The sequence below is a fragment of the Amblyraja radiata genome, chromosome 11 (genome assembly GCF_010909765.2).
Source record: "Amblyraja radiata isolate CabotCenter1 chromosome 11, sAmbRad1.1.pri, whole genome shotgun sequence".
NCBI lineage: Eukaryota > Metazoa > Chordata > Chondrichthyes > Rajiformes > Rajidae > Amblyraja > Amblyraja radiata.
This window is the reverse complement of record NC_045966.1, coordinates 40079669-40099347: the sequence shown is the minus strand read 5'-3', so window position 1 is coordinate 40099347 and position 19679 is coordinate 40079669. Positions and strand designations below refer to the sequence as shown.

Genomic DNA, 19679 nt, shown 5'->3' with positions numbered 1-19679 from the left:
TGGTTTATACTGTAGACACAAAATGCTCAGCGGGTCAAGCAGCATCTCTGGAGAAAAAGAGTAGGTGACGTCTCGGGTTGGGACCCTTCTCCGGACTGGTGAGGTCAGGATGCTGATTGGTTTTGCGTGATGGTACCTAAAAGTTTCTGCTCTTGCAGATCATGTCGGAGCGGGCATTGAGGAGTGACTCCACGATCGCCCCGGGACCAGAAGAAGACGGCCACCAGGTTGACTTGACTCGACAAGGTATCTCCAACCTTGGGCTTTGTTGGATAGCAAAGGATTAGAGGGATGTGGGCCAAACGCAGGCAAATGGGCCGCACATGCATGGGTCAACTTGGTCAGCATGGACGAGTTGGGCCGAAGGGCCTGTTTCCCTGTTGTAATCAGACTCTAAAAGTCGAGATTCGATTGATACAGCATGGAGTTCACTGAGTCCACACCAACCATCGATCACCCGTTCACTCTAGTTTGTGTTATCCCACTTTCTCATCCACTCCCTACACACTAGGAGCAATTTACAGAGGGCCAATTGACCGACAAACCCGCACGTGTTTGGGTTGTGGGAGGAACCCGGAGCATGGGGAGAATGTCTGGGATGAGGAAGGGATTCAGTGCATCGATACTGTGAGGGTTTGTCTTGCATGCTATCCACTCAGATCAGAGTGCAGAATATAGTTCTCAGCGTTGTAATGCATCAGTTGCAGAGATAAAGTCCAATTCCTGCAAATCCCTCTCTTCCTCCCCTCTCTCCATCCCCTCCCCATCTCTCTCCCCTCTCTCCATTCCCATCCACCTCTCTCTCTGCTCTCCATCCCTCTCTCCACCTTTCTCACTCTGTCTCTCCCCCTTTCACTTTTTCTCTCTACCTCTCTCTCCCTCTCCAGCTCTCCCACCTCTCCATCGTCACTTTTTTCTCTCTCTATCCACCTTTCTCCCTCTCCCTTTCCATCTCTCTCTCTCTTTCACTTTCTTCTCATCATCCTTCACTCCATCTCTGACTCTTTCTCTCCTCTTCCCTCTCTCCATCCCTACACTAATGTGTTTACCACTCACGCTGCCTGCCTGTGTTTTCCAGTGGACCTCCTGCACTCGGTGACACAGAGAACACAGAGGTTCCGTGTACAATACATCGGCTGCCTGCCCGTGGGGAAATCGATAGGTCAGTAAATCTCTCTATGTATCCGGGCAGAGACCCAGTGTAGGGAACCCGCGGTTCGTCACCACTGTTTAAGGATCAGATCAACCCCCCCCCCCCCCCCCTCCTCCCTTCCTCCCTCACTTATATCCACCTATCACTCACCAGGCTTTGTCCCGTCCCCACCTCTCTCTTCCAGTTTTCTCCCCTCTACTTCATCAGTCTGAAGAAGGGTCCCGACCGGAAACATCACCTGTCCATGTTCTCCACAGATGCTGCTTGACCTGCTGAGTTCCTCAAGCACTTTGTATCTTTTCTTGGTCTGAAGGGTCCCAATCCGAAACGTCACCTATCCATGTTACCCAGAGATGCTGCCTGACTTGTTGAGTTACTCCAGCACTTTGTGTCTTTTTTTATTTGTAAACCAGCGTCTGCAGTTCCTTGAGTCTACCTCGTTGAGGATGTTTTTTTCTGAGAACTTAATTGTCTTTATTCTTGTGTTGGTCAATTTGCTTTTATTGTTTGCAATGTTGTTTTCATTGCAGGGATGAAACAGGTGAACGAGGTGATCAGGAGTCTTCTGGGGAACTCAGAACAAGAGGTGTGGCCATCTGTATTTCTCAGAGTGACGGACACCACTCTCTCCATCTGCAAGGGAGAGGTAGGGCCAAGCTTCCTCGTCAGTGTCACCTTGCAGTTGTATAAGATGTTGTTGGGGAGGCCGCATTTAGACTATTGCGTTCAGTTCTGGGCACCATGTTATAGGAAAGATGTTGCCAAGTTGGACAAGGTACAGAGAAGATTTATGAGGATGTTGCCGGGACTCGAGGGTCTGAGCTACCGGGAGAGGTTGGGCAGGCGAGGACTTTATTCTTTGGAGCGCAGAAGGATGAGGGGTGATCTTATAGAGGTGTACAAAATCATGAGATGCCAAGAGTTGCTTGCCCAGAGAAGAGGAATCAAGAACTAGAGGACATAGGTTTAGGGTGAGGGGAAAGATGTAATAGGAACCTGTGTGTGGAACGAGATGCCAGAAGAGGTAGTTGAGGCAGGTACTATCACAACGTTTAATATTTTCCAATGGAAACATCCTTCCTGGTTCCTGTACCAAAGAGGACGTGTCCCAGCTCCTGCAATGACTATAGACCCGTGAAGCTGACTTCACACATCATGAAGTCCCTGGAGAGGCTGGTGCTCTCTCACCTGTGACAGATCCCTGGTTAAACCCTACCTGGACCCCCCTGCAGTTCGCTTACCAAACAAAGATGGCGTTTGTGGATGCCATCATCCACTTGCTCCACCATTCCTCTGCTCACCTGGATAAGCTGGGAAGCATGGCGAGGGTCATATTTTTTTACTTCTCCAGTGCTTTTCACACCATCCGGCCTGTACTGCTAGGGAGCAAACTGCTGAAGATGCGGGTGGATGCTCCGTTGATGTCCTGGATCATCAACTACCTGACTGGACGACCACAATATGTCCGGCTACAGAACTGTGTCTCGGATATAGCAGTGAGCAACACAGGGGCCCCACAGGGGACGGTCATCTCTCCCTTCCTGTTCACCATCTACACCTCGGACTTCAGATACAACTCCGTCTCCTGCCACCTGCGGAAGTTTTCAGATGATTCTGCAATTGTGGGTTGCATCAGTGAGGAGAGGGAAGTGAATACAGAGCTGTAGTCAACGACTTTGCTGAGTGGTGTGGGCTGAATCACCTGCAGCGCAACACCGACAAGACTACAGAGTTGGTGGTGGACTTTAGGAGTAGAGGAACACTCCTGTCCCCTGTCTCCATCAATAATAATAATAATAATGGATGGGATTTATATAGCGCCTTTCTAATACTCAAGGCGCTTTACATCGCATTATTCATTCACTCCTCAGTCACACTCGGGGGTGGTAAGCTACTTCTGTAGCCACAGCTGCCCTGGGGCAGACTGACGGAAGCGTGGCTGCCAATCTGCGCCTACGGCCCCTCCGACCACCACCAGTCACTCACATACATTCACACACAGGCAAAGGTGGGCGAAGTGTCTTGCCCAAGGACACAACGACAGTATGCACTCCAAGCGGGATTCGAACCGGCTACCTTCCGGTTGAGTGTACCTGGACAGTAAACTGGACTGGTCCAGGAATGCCGAGGCCCTGTACAAGAAGGAACAGGACCGCCTGTACTTTTTGTGGTGGCTCCGCTCCTTCAACGTCTGCAGTAAGATGCTGCAGATGTTCTACTAAACAGTGGTAGTCAGTGCCATCTTCTTTGCTGCCGTGTGCTGGGCGCAGCAGGGCGAAGGCTGTGCACGCCAATAGGATCAACGAACGCATCAGGAAGGCTGGCTCCGTCTTGGGGTCGGAGTTGGATCCACGGGCGGTTGGTCTTGGAGGGGAAGATGCTCCTCAAACTGTGGAGCATCCTGGACAATACAGCTCACCCCCTCCATGACACACTGGTCAACCTGAGGAGTCCCTTCAGCAACAGACTGGTTCTAACAAGATGAAGGACAGAACGCCACAGGTGATGCTTCTTCCCTGTGGCTGTCAAACTGTACAACTTCTCCCCTTTCTGTCGTGGGGTAAACTGACAACCCCCCCCCCCCCCCCCTCCATCCCCAATCTTTTCCACTTGTCACTTTAATTTCATGTTCATATATTTGGTGTTTTACGACTGCTGGCTACTATCACATGGATAGGACAGGTTTAGAGGGATTTGAGCTAAAGGTAAGCAGGTGGGACTAGTGTAGATGGGGCATGTTGGTCGCTTTGGGCAAGTTGGACCATAGTTTTAAGGTGTGTGGGGGGGGGGGGGGAAGATTTAATAGGATAGGAGCTCCAGGGATAACTCTTATACCAAGGGTGGTGGGTGAATGGAACGAGCAATAAATCCCTCAGCTATCTCCTCTGGCAGCTTGTTCCATATACCCACCACCCTCTGTATAAAAAAAGTCACCCCTGGAGTTGCTATTATATATTTCCCCCCTCATTATAGGGTCTTCAATGAGGTAGACGGCAGCTCATGGCCGCTCTGTAGTTTAATTTGGTTTATTGTCACGTGTACTGAGGTACAGTGGAAAGCTTTTGCTCTCCAATCAGTGGAAAGACTATACATGAATCTAATCAAGCCGTCCACAGTGGACAGGTACAGGATAAAGGGAATAACGTTCCGTGTTTAGTTTAGTTTATTGTCACGTGTACCGAGGTACAGTGGAAAGCTTTGTTGCGTGCTATCCAGTGGGCGAAGAGACGTGATGAAACAGTGTGTGTGACGGTGTGTTTTTCCCGGCTGGGCCAGGACGGTGAGGAGCCGTGGTGGGAATGCCCGGTACGGTATCTGACCTTCCTAGGAGTGGGCAAGGACCCACACACGGTGGGTGTGATCGTGGACATCGGACGGCAACGCTTCAAGTGCCACGTCTTCTGGTGCGAGCCAGATGCTGGCTGCGTCTCGGAGGCCGTCCAGACGGCGTGTATGGTGAGTCTTGCCGGCCCCCCAGTCCACTCTGCCCATCGCAGCTCTGATAGTCCCCCTCATGCTCTCGCAGATGGCGAAGATGCCATTCAGCCCATCGTAGCTAGGCCAGCATTTGTTTCTCCTCCGTGCCACTCCCCTCGTTTCCATTCCGTGTGTCTCTCCCCGATTCCTCTCGGAAGATTCCGTTCAATCTGCTCTCCATTGATTGAAAGATACAGCATGGAACGAGGATACGTCAGTGAACACACACACACGCACAAATACACATGGACACACACACACTCACTCACACACACATACACATGGACACACACACACTCACTCATATACACACACACACGCACAAATACACATGGACACACACACTCACACACACTCTCTCACACACACACACTCTCTCACACACACACATGGACAAATACACATGGGCACACAGAGACTCACACATACACACGCAGACTCTCACACACACACTCACTCACACACACTCACACAAGCAGACTCATTCACATGTGCAGACACACACAAATACACCTGGACACACACAGACTCACTCACACACAATCTCACACATGCAGACTCACTCACACGTGCACAGACATACACACACACACACAAACAGTGGTTTTAGTTTGGTTTCATTTAGAGATACAGTATGGAAACAGGCCCTTTGGCCCACAGAGTCCCTGCCGACCATGGATTACACTGTAAACCAGTTCTACCCTACACACTGGGGACAATTTATAAGGGGCCAATTATCCTACAAACCCTATTGCCTTAGACCATTAAATAATGGTCTAACCGTCTAATCGATGCCTGGATTAGAACGTATTAGCTACAGGGGGAGGTGGCACAGGCTTGGATTGTTTTCTCCGGAACGTCAGAGATTTAGAGGAGACCCGATAGAAGTGTCTATGAGAGGCATAGATAGGGTAGACACTCTGAACCATTTCCCCCCGCAATATGGAAACATCAAATACCAGTGGGCATGGCTTTAAGATGAAGGGGCAAAGTTTAAAGGAGATGTGCGGGGCAGGTTTTTTCACACAGAGGGTGGTGGGTGCCTGGAACGCGTTGCCAGGGGTGGTGGTGGAGGCAGGTATGATAGTGGTTTAAGATGCTTTCAGATAGATACAAAGATATGCAGGGATATGGATCATGTACAGGCAGAGATGAGTTTAACTTGGCATTATGTTTCACTGGTAGAGTTGCTGCTTCACAACGCCAGAGACCCGGGTTCTTTCCTGACCTCGGGTGCTGTCTGTGTGTGTGGAGTTTCCACTTCCTCCCTGCGACCGTGTGGGTTTCTTCCGGATGCTCCGGTTTCCTCCAAAGACATGCAGATTTGGAGGTAGACACAAAATGCTGGAGTAACTCAGCGGGACAGGCAGCATCTCTGGAGAGAAGGAACGGGTGACGTTTTGGGTCGAGACCCATTTCCAGACTGATGTCAGTGGAGGGGGCGGGACAAAGATAGAATGCAGTCGGAGACAATGAGACTAGTGGGAGAACTGGGATGGGGGAGGGGATAGAGAGGAAAAGCAAGTTAGAGAAGTCAATGTTCATACCGCTGGGGTGTAAACTACACAAGCAAAATATGAGGTGCTGTTCCTCCAATTTGCGCTGGGCCTCACTCTGACAATGGAGGAGGCCCGGGACAGAAAGGTCAGATTGGGAATGCGAGGGGGAGTTGAAGTGTTTAGCAACCGGGAGATCAGGTAGGTTAAGACGGACTGGGTGGAGGTGTTCAGCAAAACGAGCGCCGAGCCTACGCTTGGTCTCGCCGATGTAGATAAATTGACACCTGGAACAGTGGATACAGTAGATGAGGTTGGAGGAGGTGCGAGTGAACCTCTGCCTCAACTGGAAAGACTGATGGGTCCTTGGATGGAGTCGAGAGGGGACGTGAAGGGACAGGTGTTGCATCTCCTGCGGTTGCAGGGAAAATACCTGGGGAGGGGGTGGTTTGGTGGGAAGGGATGAGTTGACCAGGGAGTTTTGGATGGAACGGTCTCTGCGGAAAGCAGAAAGGGGTGGAGATGGGAAGATGTGGCCAGTAGTGGGATCCCGTTGCAGGTGGCAAAAATGTTGGAGGATTATATGCTGTATGCGACGGCTGATGCGGTGGAAGGTGAGGACATCAGCAAAATACCCTGGTATGGAAAACCTTATCCTGGGCGCACAGGCGGCATAGTTGGAGGAATTGGTAGTTGGGGATAGTTTTTACAGAAAGCAGGGGGGGGGAAAGTGTAGTCTAGATAGCTATGGGAGTCAGTAGGTTTGTAGCAGATGTCGGTCAATAGTCTGTTTCCTGTGATGGAGACGGTGAGATCTAGAAACTGTAGGAAGATGTCGGAGATGGTCCAAGTGAATTTGAATGCAGGATGGAAATTGGTGCTGCAGTTGATGAAGTCAGTGAGTTCTGCATGGGTGCAGCAGGTGGCACCAATTCAGTCGTCAATGTGGCGGAGGTAGAGTTCGGGGATAGGGCCATTTTAATTCTGTAAATTGCCTCCTAGTGTGTAGGGAGTGGATGAGAAAGTGGGATAACATGGAACTAGTGTGAACAGGTGATCGATGGATGGCGTGGACTCGGTGGGCCGAAGGGCCTGTTTCCGTGCTGTATCTTTCAATCATTCAAAATAACAATTGAAGAGGCTTTCCACTCTGTAAGTTGCTGTGATGCCGAAAGGATGTTCAGCAGGAACTTTCACACCCGGTTAAACCATCAGAGGCCCCGATTGGCTTTGGAAGAACTGTCACTGGTCCGGTGGGCCCAATGGCCTCCTTCAGTGCTGTCCAGCTACGATTTAGCCCAGTCACCTGCTGTGAGTGGGATCGCACTGTACCCAGACGACCTCCCTACTACCACTGGGGCTCGTTCCCATATCTGGGGGATGCCCCTTCACATGCCAACCTCTGATGCCCTTTGACCTGCGGGCATCTGCCCGCTGCCTTCCCAGGACCTGCTGAATATTGTTCCCCCCCCCCCCCCCGCTGATCTCCGCCCCTTGACCTGCAACCCGACTCCCCGAGAAGTGAAACGGCTGAACCTTGACCCTTTGGTCCTCTTGACTACTGTATCTTGGCTGGACTGACCCCCCCCTCCGCCGACCTGTCTCCCTGGTGCCCGGCTGACCCCTCTCTCTGTGCCCACAGCTGCAGTACCAAAGGTGCCTGGTGACTTCCAGCCCACGGCAAGGCCCCAGGAGGGGTTTGGAGGGGCCGCCCCCCGTTGGGGGTCTGAGGAAGCACGGATGCCCCCTGTCTGCCGGCCCCCCCGAGTCCCCACCTCCGGCCCCAAAACTCTTGGGGGGCAGCGGCCTGAAGCGGGGGGTCCTAGCGCTGATTGACTCGCTGCAGCACAAACCCTCTGCTCTGCAGATGCCCTAGTGTGTGGCAGGGGAAGAGGGCGCGGGGCGGGAAGGGCAGAAAGTCAAGGGGGGGGGGGGGGATCAACAGGAGCAGTGATTAATGGGGGGAGGAACAGACCATTTGAGCAGTGTGCAGGAAGGAACTGGATACTAGATTATACCGAAGATAAGCCACACTGCTGGACAAGCAGCATCTCTGGAGAAAAGGAATAGGTGATGTTTTGAGTCGAGACCCTTCTTCAGTCTTCTCGTTCTTCTTCAATGTCTTCTATATCTGAAGCATCACATTTCTTTTCTCCAGATATGCTGCTGACCTGCTGAGTTACTCCAACAATTTTGTGTGTATCTTAAGTTTTGTTTTAGTTTAGTTTTAGTTTGGTTCTTAAGTTACAGGTGCAGAATTAGGCCATTTTGTCCATTCATTCTACTCCGCCATTCAATCATGGCTGATCTATCTTTCCCTCAACCCCATTCTCCTGCCTTCTCCCTATAACCTGACAGCCGTTCTAATTTTAGGTTTTAGTTTGGTGTCGGTTTAGTTTATTGTGGTCACATGTACAGTGAAAAACTCTTTTGTTGCGTCCTATCAGCAAAAGGACTGTACATGATTACAATCAAGCTGTTCACAGCGTAAGATAAAGGTTTAGTTTAGTTTATTGTCCAAAGTACCAAGGTATAGTGAAAAGCTTTTTTTGTTGTGTGCTATCCAGTCAGCGGAAAGACTACACATGCTTACAATTAAACTGTCCAGTGTACAGATAAAGGGAATAACGTTGTGCAAGGTAACGTCCAGTAAAAGATAATCCGAGGGTCTCCAATGAGTAGATGGTGATAGGATGGTTCTTGATAACAGTTGGGAAGAAACTGTCCCTGAATCTGGAGGTGTGCGTTTTCACGGAAGAGGGAGTGACCGGGGTGAGACTGGTCCTTCATTATGCTGGTGGTACCGTGAAGTGTAGATGGAGTCAATGGGAGGAAGGTAGACAATAACGCTGGAGAAACTCAGCGGGTGAGGCAGCATCTATGGAGCGAAGGAAATGGGCAACGTTTCGGGCTGAAACCCAAGTTTGGTTTGTGTGATGGCCTGGGCTGTATCCACAATTCTCTGCAATTTCTTGCGGTCTTGGCTGGAGTAGTTCCCTAACCACGCTGTGATGCATCCCGATAAAATGCTTTTCATTCTATTTCCAACTTACCTATATCGTGCTGTATACAGCCAACCTTTTGGTGGTACAGTGTCGCAGCAGGTAGAGCTGCTGCCTCAATGCGCCAGAGATCCGGGTTCAATCCTGACTACGGGTGCTGTCTGTGTGGAGTTTGTAGGTTCTCCCTGTGACTGCGCGGGTTTCCTCTGGATGCTCTGGTATCCTCCCACACTCCAAAGATGTGTGGGTTTGCAGGGTAATTAGCTCTCTGAAAATTGCCCCCCTCCCCCCCCCCCAGGTGTGTGGCAGATGGGCAGAATGGGGGGGGGGTGGTTTCGTGAGAATGGTGGGAATAAAAAAGGATTCATTTTGGATAAATGTAAATAGGTGGTTGATGCCAGGTTGTCCCGATGGGTTGAAGGTCTGTTTTATAGTTTTAGAGATACAGCGCAGAAACATGCCCTTTGGCCCACTGAGTGTGTGCCAACCAGCAATTAACCTACAAACCTGCACGTCGATGGAGTGTGGGAGGAAACTGGAGCACCCGGAGAAAACCCACGCGGTCACAGGGAGAACGTACAAGCTCCGTACAGACAGCAGCTGTAGTCAGCATTGAACCCGGGTCTCTGGTGATGTCCGGCAGCAGCTCCAACGTTCTTTCCAATTTGCCGCCAATTTCATCTCCTGTTCCAAAGCTCCACTGGTTTCTGTTTTAGCCAAATGAAAGTGTCTTTGATAACCCTGTGAACCTGTGCTCCCCTACTTTGTAGAGAGGCGGAGATTGGTCTATTTATTGAATAAATTTCTAAAATACGAACAATGGCGTAATTAATGACTTGCAGCAGAAAGAAGGGTTGGCCTGAAACTCGTTGCCCTCGCTTAATGTTTTTTTACAAACTTTTGCCTCCGTTCCCATCCCCTGCTCGCTACGGGAGGCTGAAGAAAGGATGGACATAGTTACAAGTTTATTGTTATTGTCATGTGAACCAAGATACATCTGGCCCTCCCCTCCCCCAAGTCAGTATTGGCCACGGGGGCCGGTCACAGGGCGTGGATGATGGTCCTGTTGCGGAGTTTCTGCACGTAGTCCCTGGCCAGGTCCAGGGGAGTGGTCTCGGCAACGGCCGGGGGGCTCCCCTCCACCAGCCGCACAAAGTAGTGGCAGTACACGCGGTCCATGATGCCGAACATGCCCCTGCCATGGTAACGCAGACGCTTCAGGTACTGGCCCTTACTGGAGAACGACTCCGCTAGGGGGAGAGGAGGAGAGAGCGAGTGAGGAATGGATGGGGAGTGGGTAGGGAGAAGGAAGGGAAGGGGAGGGAGGGTCCGGCGAGGAGTGGAGCGAGCTAGCTGACTCCATGGTCCGATCCTTCGTGGAAGGGGGGTGAACACTGAGCAGTGGTGGTCAGACCTGGCCCCTCACCCCATCTGCACCCCCTCCTCCACCTTGCCCCCTTTCCAATCTTCCCCCCACTCCCGTTACCCCTGCCCTCCCATCGTCATTCCCCACTCACCCACGTACAGGTTGGACCTGTACTCCAGGTTGTGGTTCCTCACCGCCAAATCCTGGGCTTCCAGAAGGACCTGAAGCAGAGGGGAGACAGAGTGAGCGGAGCAAGGGGGGGAGGGGGAGGGGTAGGCGGGGGGGGGGGGGTTAGTGCATCTGGTCCAGGGTGAATAGCCTGGTCTCTGGAAGAATAAGATCTGTCTTTGGGAAGAATGAAACTCTGTTTGAGAATGGACCAGTCTTCTGGTGTATGGGTCTGGTCGTCGGGGAGGGTGACTCTGGTCGTCGGGGAGGGTGACTGGTCGTCGGGGAGGGCGACTGGTGGTCGGGGAGGGCGACCTAGGTGGTCGGGGAGGGCGACTCTGCTGGTCGGGGAGGGCGACTCTGCTGGTCGGGGAGGGCGACTGCTGGTCGGGGAGGGCGACTCTGGTGGTCGGGGAGGGCGACCTAGGTGGTCGGGGAGGGCGACCTAGGTGGTCGGGGAGGGCGACTCTGCTGGTCGGGGAGGGCGACTCTGCTGGTCGGGGAGGGCGACCCTGCTGGTCGGGGAGGGCGACCCTGCTGGTCGGGGAGGGCGACTCTGCTGGTCGGGGAGGGCGACTCTGCTGGTCGGGGAGGGCGACTGCTGGTCGGGGAGGGCGACTCTGCTGGTCGGGGAGGGCGACTGCTGGTCGGGGAGGGCGACTGCTGGTCGGGGAGGGCGACTCTGCTGGTCGGGGAGGGCGACTGCTGGTCGGGGAGGGCGACTGCTGGTCGGGGAGGGCGACTCTGCTGGTCGGGGAGGGCGACTCTGCTGGTCGGGGAGGGCGACTCTGCTGGTCGGGGAGGGCGACTCTGCTGGTCGGGGAGGGCGACTCTGCTGGTCGGGGAGGGCGACTGCTGGTCGGGGAGGGCGACTCTGCTGGTCGGGGAGGGCGACTGGTGGTCGGGGAGGGCGACTGCTGGTCGGGGAGGGCGACTCTGCTGGTCAGGGAGGGCGACTCTGCTGGTCGGGGAGGGCGACTCTGCTGGTCGGGGAGGGCGACTCTGCTGGTCGGGGAGGGCGACTGGTCATCATGCGAATGTCTTACCTCCATCATGACCTTTGCTCCCTTTTTGTCATTGAACTGTAGCTGAGCAACGGCCTGGTCAAAGGTCATCCCTCTGATCTACAAGACAAGGTGTGGACGTTAGTATCTGGTCCACAGATACACTAGGCTCCTTCAACAAGGGGCAGCACAGTGGCACAGCGGGTAGAGCCACTGCCTCACAGCGCCAGAGACCGATCCTCACCTCGGGTGCTGTCTGTCTGTGTGTGGAGTTTGCACCTTCTCCCTGTGACCGCGTGGGTTTCCTCTGGGTGCTCTGGTTTCCTTCCACATCCCAACGATGTGCAAGTTTGAAGGTTAATTGGGCCTCTGTAAATTGTCCTCTAGTGTGTTGGGAGTGGACAAGGGTGGGATAACATAGAACTAGTGTGAACGGATGATCGATGGACCGAAGGGCCTGTTTCCATGCTGTATCGCTAAACTTTCCCAATAATAACACAAATAGCCAAATACCTTCGATCCATAATAACAAGGGACTGCAGACGATGGTTTATATCAAGTATGAAGAAGGGTCCCAACCCAAAACGTCACCTATCCATGTTCTCCAGAGATGCTGCCTGACCCGCTGAGTTACTCCAGCACCTTCTTTTTAGTAAACCAGCTTCTGCAGTTGCTTGTGGAGTCTAACGAAGGGGGGCACAGTGGTAAAGTTACTGCCTTACACACCAGAGACACAGGTATAGAGTTTGTATGTTCTCCCCATGACCCATGTGGGTTTTCTCCAGGTGCTCAGGTTTCCTCCCATGTTCCAAAAATGTAGAGATTTGTGGTTTAATTGGCTTTGGAAAATCTGCAAATAGTCCCGAGTGTGTAGGATAGTGCTGGTGTACGGGGTGATCGCTGGTCGGCGCAGCCTTGGTGGGCCGAAGGGTCTGTTTTGGCGCTGTACCTCGAAGCTAAGGGTCCAGACTCGAAACGTCACCTATCCATGTTCTCCAGAGATGCTGCCTGACCCGCTGAGCTACTCCAGCACTTGATGTCTTTCCCCAGAAATGATTACGGTCACCAAGAGCTAATCTTAGTCCAGAGACTCACCATTTTGGCCAGATACCACATCTTGTCCTTGCTATATTTGATCTGCCTCCTGCAGTGAAACACCTCCTGTAGAAGCAGAGAAGAATGTTTAAGATTCTAGTCCTCCAGCATTTACCAACAAACCTCCCGGCTCAGTAAAAATCCCAGTAATGCATTGTCCAACTGCATGAAATCCTTATCATTTGATATCTACCCATCTATGGAAATTGGAGGGATAGTGTGAGGGTGGGGGGGGGGGGGGGATATTAAAATTGCAGAGTTGTGGATGTAGCCCAGCCCACCGCACAGCCCAGACTCCCCACCATCCACTCCATCTCTTCACGCTGCCTCGGGAAAGCAGCCAACATAATCAATGACTAGTCCCTGTCCCACCCCGGTTATTCCTTCTTCTCCCCTTTCCCCTCCGGCAGAAGGTACAGAACCTTGAAAGCAAGCACCACCAAACTCAGGAACAGCTTCTTCCCCACTGTTATCAGGCTTCTGAACGGTCCTTCCATAAGCTGTTCGATTCACCTCTACCCCATTGCGGACATTGGACTTCATCTCTGGAACTGGTGCGCTACAATGCTGAGAACTATATTCTGCACTCTGTATCTTCCCCATGTTCTACCTGTTGTACTTGAGTTTGGCTTGATTGTATCCATGTTTGTATTATCTGTTTGGATAACATGCTAAACAAAGCTTTTCACTGTAGCTCAGTACACGTGACAATAATAAACCTAAATCTGTGTCAAGTTGAACTAATCTCCTCTTCCTGCACATGATCTACACCGCTTCATTCCCTGCATATCCACGTGCCTATCCAAACCATTTAAACACTGCTGAATGTATCTGCCTCCACCACCACCCCCGACAGCATGTTCCAGGCATCCACCATTCTCTGTGTCAAAAAAACTTGCCCCGCACATCTCCTTTCAACTTTGCCCCTTTCATCTTAAAATATGCCCTCTCGTGTTTGACATTTAAAACCCTGGAAGTAAGGTTCTGACTGTCTACCCTATTCGTGCCTTTCATAATTCTATATATGTACAATAAATATACAATAATCAGCCATGATCACAATGCATAGAGGTGCTGGCTCGAAGGGCCGAATGGCCTCCTGCACCAATTCTCTAATCAATAATAACCTTAAAGGCTATGCCTTCTAATCTGGTGAATAGATGGATTTCAGGAGATGAGATAAATGAATGAGAATAAAAATCGAGAATAAAGAATGAGAATAATGGATCAAGAAGAAGAATAAAGAATAGGAATACAGAATGAGGATAAAGGAGAAAGAATGAGGCTAAAGGAGAAAGAATGGGAATAATGGATAAGGAATGAGATGGGGGCAGATTCTGAGGATGGGTGGGAAGAGGTTTGTGTGAGGCAAATATTACAGCATGGGAAATCTGAGCTGAAAGGTGTTGTTTCAATGTAGCCCGTGGCCAAACGCAGAGACGGGTAACTCACCACTGGCCTGCGAGCTTCATGCGGCAGCTGTGGAGGGTAGACTATCCTGTTCTTCCGCTCCCAGGTTTTAGCAGACAGCGCGAGGCTGCAGTGCAGGTCTGCCCGAGGAACGAGACTACAGGAGGCCGGCAACCTGGGGAGACCGGAGGAGAGAGTCAGAGATCAACACTGGAACGTAGAAACAGAGAGGAATAGATCGGGTAGATGAACAGAGTCTCTTGCATCAAGAACCAGAGGACGGAGGTTTAAACCAAAGATATACACAAAAAGCTGGAGTAACTCAGCGGGTCAGGCAGCATCTCTGGAGAAAAGCGATGGGTGACATTTCGGGTTGACTGAGGGGTGGGGAGGGAAGATTTACTAGGAACCCGAGGGGTAACTTTCATTTTACACAAAGGGCGGTGGGTGTAAGGAACGAGCTGCCGGAGGAGGCAGTTGAGGCAGGTACTATCACAACTTTTAAGAAACATTTAGACAGGTACATCAGTAGGACAGTTTTAGAGGGATGTAGGCCAAACCCAGGCAGGTGGGACTGGTGTAGATGGACTTCTGTGCATCCACGTACATCTTCTATGCGCCCTTTCCAGCTTGACAACATCTTTCTTATAACATTGTGACCAAAACTGAACACAATCCTCATAAATCTCTACGCGCTTAGTGACATCCTTCCTGTAGCAGGGTGACCACAGTTTAATACAATACTTTAAATGAGCCTGGCCTCTCCCTATAACTCAGGCCTACGAGCCCTGGCAACATCCTTGTAAATCTTCTCTAAACAGCTTAACGACATGTTTCCTATAACTGAATGACCAAAACTGTACACAATCCTCGCAAATCTTCTCTGTACCCGTTGCAACTTGACAACATATTTCAGAAAACATGGTGACCAAAGCTGAACACACAACGTATATCTTCTCTGCACTCTTTCCAACTCAACCTGGACACACTGCAGCAGAGCCACTGTCGTGCCGCTGCCGATCGGAACGCCTGTTGATGTTTAGTTGAGAGTAGTGTTAAACTTGTTCATGATATATGTATTTTTATTTCTATTTATTTTTTTACTGCACACTGAATGGACACTGGTTTGAGTAACGTTTTTTTGTTTCCTCTGGGTATGTGAGTACTCAGGAAAATAACAATAAAGATATACAATACAATACAATGACATCCTCCCTGTAGCAGAGTGACCCAAAACTGAACACAATACTCCAAGTGTGCATGACCTCTCCCTGTAGCTCTGGCTTTTATTCTGGACATTTAGACGTGTCTGGGTTTTCTCCAGACATATCGACAAACGCTGGTCATTGTAACTCTTCCTGCACGTAGTGTACACACTTCCTGATTGCTCTCTTACCTTGAATGTACGTGGGTCAGAAGATTCCGCAGAACAGCCAGACCTTAAAAGACACAAAGCGGGGAGAGGGTGAGAGTGAGCAGAGGGCAGGTTTGTGGAGAAAAGCGGTAGAGGGACTTACCAGGGCAGAGTGAGGTCGCCATTGCTGCTTTGAGACAAGCCAGACCAGACCAGACTAATATCTCATTCACTCTCACACACACGATGCATCGATTCACCGATCCGCCCTCGACTGCAGGGGCTGGGTTAGACCCAGGAGGAGTGGTTGGTGTTTGAGGGTTGTCCGCTCCGCTATAGGATCTTTGGTTGTTAGAGAGAGAGAGAGGGGGGAGACGGTGGGGACCAAAGATACAAGAGGAGCTCTATAATATTTGGTGGGGACGGGCTGCAACACTCGGGGGTCCGGGCGCCGCAGCCGGGGAAAGACACATGAAACTGGCAACAGTGTAACTGACAAGTGGATACAGTGGGGGAGGGAGCGCGGGGGAGAGGGGATGACTGGGGAGAGAGAGAGATAGACAAACAGATGGAGAAAGTTAGAGAGAGGGAGCATCGGAAGACGGAGGGATAGAGTGAGGGGAGGGAGAGAGGAAGGGGCAGAGAGATAGATAGATATTGAAGTGAAGGTAGATAGAATATGTCCCGAGAGAGGGATGGGAAGAGAGGTATAGAGTGATGGAAGGAGAGAGGAGCATAAATAGAGAGTGATAGAGGGATGGTCAGGCAGAAGTAGAGTGAGAGAGAGATGGGACTAAATAGATTGAGAGTGATAGGGACCAATAAAGAAAAGCAGAGATATAGGCAGAAAATATCCCAGTGCAGATAGAGGAGCAGTAATGTAGAGAGATTAATTGATTGAAAGATAGTGTGGAAGCAGGCCCTTTGGCCCATCGAGTCCATGCCGGCCAATGATCACCCATCCACACTAGTTTTATATTATCCCACGTTTTAATCCACTACCCACACATTTTTTAAAGTGTAGATTGACAGGTTTTTGATTAGTACGGGTGTCAGGGGTTATGGGGAGAAGGCAGGAGAATGGGGTTGAGAGGGAAAGGTAGATCCGCCATGACTGAATGGCGGAGCAGACTCAATGGGCCGAATGGCCTAATTCTGCTCATATGACTTATGAACACTGAAGTGCCAAAATACATATACACACACACATACATACATATATATAATATACCTATTTATTTGAAAAATGATATAGACCAACTGGTCAACATTTACAAGGAAAGACACAAAGTGCTGGAGAACGTGGACAGGTGACGTTTTGGATCGGGATCCTTCTTCAGATCTGATTCGAAACATCACCTATCCACGTTCTCCAGAGATGTGTTACTCCAGCACTTTGTGCCTTTCCATAGTAAACCAGCATCTGCAGTTCCTTATTTCTACATCTTGTTCAATATTGACTAAGAGTCAGGTTTTAGTCAGTCATACAGTGTGGAAACAGGCACTTCGGCCCAACTTGTCCACCCCAACCAACATGCCCCATCTACACTAGTCCCATCTGCCCACGTTTTGTCCATATTCATCTAAACACTATCCCATCCTGACAATGTACCAGTCCAGATGTTTTTTTTGTACGGAGGTGGGGGGGAGGCAGAGTATTAGAGGATAACTGTTTTCATTTGAGGATGAGATGGAGGAGGGAAATCCACGGGAGAGGGAGGGGAAAGAGGAGGGAGAGTGAGTATGGAGGGGGAGAGGAGGAGAAAGGGGTCATGGGGAGAGACAGAGCGAGGGAGGGGGGACGAAGGGGCAAGGGGAGAGAGAAGCGGAGGGGGGGGGGATGGGAAGCGGAGGGGGGGAGAGAGGGAAGCGGAGGGGGAAGAGAGAGAAGCGGAGGGGGAAGAGAGGGAAGGGAGGGGGAAGAGAGGGAAGGGAGGGGGGGGGAGAGGGGGAGAGAGGGAAGGGGAAACAAGTGAGAATGGGGAAGGAAGGAGAGGAGGAATGACAAGAGAGGAGGGCATAAGGAGAGGGGAGGGAGGGGTGAAGTGAGTGAGAGAGAGATAATAAAGACAAAGGGGTGGTAGAGCAGGGGTGACGAGAGGAAGGTGGAAGACGGGAGAGAAGGATATGGAGGAAGGAGTGACCAGAGGAGGGAGGGGGAAGAAAAGGAGGGACAAGAAAAGGAGTGGGTGAGGGGGAAGAGAGAGAGGAAGGGGAGACAGGAGCAGAGGAGAGGAGCAGTGACAAGAGAGAAGGGGGAGGGAGGAGCGAGAGAAGGAAGGGGAGGAAGCAGGAAGGGGCGGGTTGGTGCCGCACACGAGGAGCGGGGAGCCGCATGCAGGGAGACGGGAGACGGGAGTGAGGGGTCCCGTAGCTGGATAGAGCCCCAGCCCGGCGCCGTGTGCAGGACAGGAGCGGCGGGGAGAACGCTACCCTGCCCGGGGAGAGAGGAGGGAGCGATGTCGGACCGCCTGCTACCCCCGTCCCCTAACTGGTACCTGGGGCGCTGCAGCGACGCTGCCCCCGCCGCCGCCGCCGCCCACCTGGGCTTCGGGGCCAAGAACAGCGTCTTCCTGCTGGATGTGACCCGCGGCCGCCCTCAGATCCTCGGTAACCGCTGCCTTCATATATCGCCCGAACCGTCCCCGGGGAAATTCCCACCTTGCCCCTCTCCCTCTGGGTCCCCTTGAAACATCTAAACCATCCGAGATGCCCCCTGAATCTTCTAAATACTTTTAAGATATGTCCTGGAGCCCTTTGAGTTCCCCCCTGAATCCTATAAACCCCTGAGATGCCCCCTGATGTCTCCTAGATGCCACGAAGCCTCTTGATATGTTCCTTGATTCCTCTAAATCATTTGAAATGTGCCTTGAAACCTCTAAAGTCTGTGAGATTTCCAGTCTGATCCCTCCAAACCCCTCTGCAATACATGTTGAAGCCTATAAGATGCCCCTCGAAACCACTTTGAGGTGCCCATTGAAGCCTCTAAAGCTTTTGCAATGCCCTTTGAACCCAAGTAACGTCTTAATCCCTCTTGCGTGCAGTTCTGGTCACCCCATTACAAGAAGGATGTGGAGGGTCTGGTGAGGGTAAAGTGGAGGTTTATCAGAATGCTGCCTGGATTAGAGGGTTTCAGCTACAGGAAGAGGTTGGACAGACCTGGATTGTTTTCTCTGGAAAGTCAGAGGCCGATGAGAGACCTGATGGAATATGATGAGGCACAGATAGAGTCGATAGTCAGAGCCCTTTCCCCTGGGTAGAAATGCCAAGGATTTAAGGGCATAGTTTTAAGGTGACAGGGCAATTTTTTAAAATGTGCTTCCATGGGTGGTGGTGGAGGCAGATACGATAGTGGCATTCAAGAGACTATTGGATAGGCACATGGATATGCAGGGAATGGAAGGATATGGATCACATGTAGCAGAGGAGATTAGTTTAACTTGGCATCATGTATGGCACAGACATTGTGGGCCGAAGGGCCTTTTCCTTTGCTGTAAAGTTCTATGTAATTGTTAACGTGAATTTTGTGGTTTCGTTACGTCGAGTTGTTTTTTAGTTCTGATTGGGTTCACACGTAATGAGCGTTTGACGGCACTGGGCCTGTACTCGCTGGAGTTTAGAAGGATGAGGGGGGGACCTCATTGAAACTTACCGAATAGTGAAAGGCCTGGCTAGAGTGGATGTGGAGAGGATGTTTCCACTAGTGGGAGAGTCTAGGACCAGCGGGCACAGCCTCAGAATAAAAGGACGTACCTTTAGAAAGGGGATGAGGAGGAATTTCTGTAGCCAGAGGGTGGTGAATCTGTGGAATTTGGTTTTAGAGGCCAAGTCATTGGGTATTTTTAAAGCAGAGATTCACAGGTTCTTAATGAGTAAAGGTTTCGGGGAGAAGGCAGGAGAATGGGGTTGAGAGGGAAAAATCGACCGGCCATGATTGAATGGCGGAGTAGACTCGATAGATCAAGGATGTATCACAGCATGTTTTGGGAACAGCTCCATCCAAGACCCCAACAAATTTCAGAGTGGTGGATGCAGCCCAGACCATCACACAAACCAACCTCCCTTCCATTGGTTCTCTCATCGTCATATTAATGTCACTATTGTCCTGTTAAGTTTCACTGTCTGGATAACTCGTTACCACCCAGCCCAGAGCC

The 19679-nt window shown here is 51.2% G+C and overlaps 3 protein-coding genes across 6 annotated transcripts in view; 2 read left to right on the top strand and 1 right to left on the bottom strand.

Annotated features, from left to right (window-relative positions):
* The window catches only part of apbb3 (amyloid beta precursor protein binding family B member 3), a 47047-nt gene extending 39014 nt beyond the window's left edge, over positions 1-8033 (top strand). For all 3 annotated transcript variants that reach the window (XM_033029775.1, XM_033029774.1, XM_033029776.1), the window contains 5 exons: positions 159-246; positions 1079-1162; positions 1684-1799; positions 4430-4609; positions 7769-8033. In XM_033029775.1, coding sequence (XP_032885666.1) covers positions 159-246; positions 1079-1162; positions 1684-1799; positions 4430-4609; positions 7769-8002 — 702 coding nt within the window. In that variant the 3' untranslated portion in view covers positions 8003-8033. The remainder of the gene's footprint in view (positions 1-158; positions 247-1078; positions 1163-1683; positions 1800-4429; positions 4610-7768) is intronic.
* Positions 8034-10072: 2039 nt separating this feature from the next.
* mrpl22 (mitochondrial ribosomal protein L22) lies at positions 10073-16257 on the bottom strand. The gene is made up of 7 exons (XM_033029769.1): positions 15689-16257; positions 15568-15610; positions 14214-14346; positions 12762-12827; positions 11709-11786; positions 10646-10715; positions 10073-10378 (listed from the first exon to the last, which is right to left on the bottom strand). The coding sequence occupies exons 1-7, from the start codon at positions 15708-15710 to the stop codon at positions 10170-10172; spliced, it is 621 nt and encodes a 206-aa protein (XP_032885660.1). The 5' UTR covers positions 15711-16257; the 3' UTR covers positions 10073-10169.
* A 1567-nt stretch (positions 16258-17824) lies between these two features.
* Positions 17825-19679, top strand: part of gemin5 (gem nuclear organelle associated protein 5) — a 39703-nt gene continuing 37848 nt past the window's right edge. Inside the window, exon 1 of one of the 2 annotated variants that reach the window (XM_033029757.1) lies at positions 17825-18135. In XM_033029757.1, the coding sequence (XP_032885648.1) occupies positions 17985-18135 (151 nt within the window). In that variant the 5' untranslated portion in view covers positions 17825-17984. The remainder of the gene's footprint in view (positions 18136-19679) is intronic. The other variant, XM_033029756.1, reaches the window with a different exon arrangement.

Bases quoted from the DNA above. Each gene is read 5' to 3' on its own strand.
- mrpl22 (XM_033029769.1), bottom strand. From the start codon at position 15,710: ATGGCGACCTCACTCTGCCCTG. The intron at 11,787-12,761 runs GTGAGTCTCTGG...CTTGTCTTGTAG, and splicing joins TGTGGTATCTGGCCAAAATG to ATCAGAGGGATGACCTTTGA. The intron at 10,716-11,708 runs GTAAGACATTCG...CCTCTGCTTCAG, and splicing joins GAGCAAAGGTCATGATGGAG to GTCCTTCTGGAAGCCCAGGA.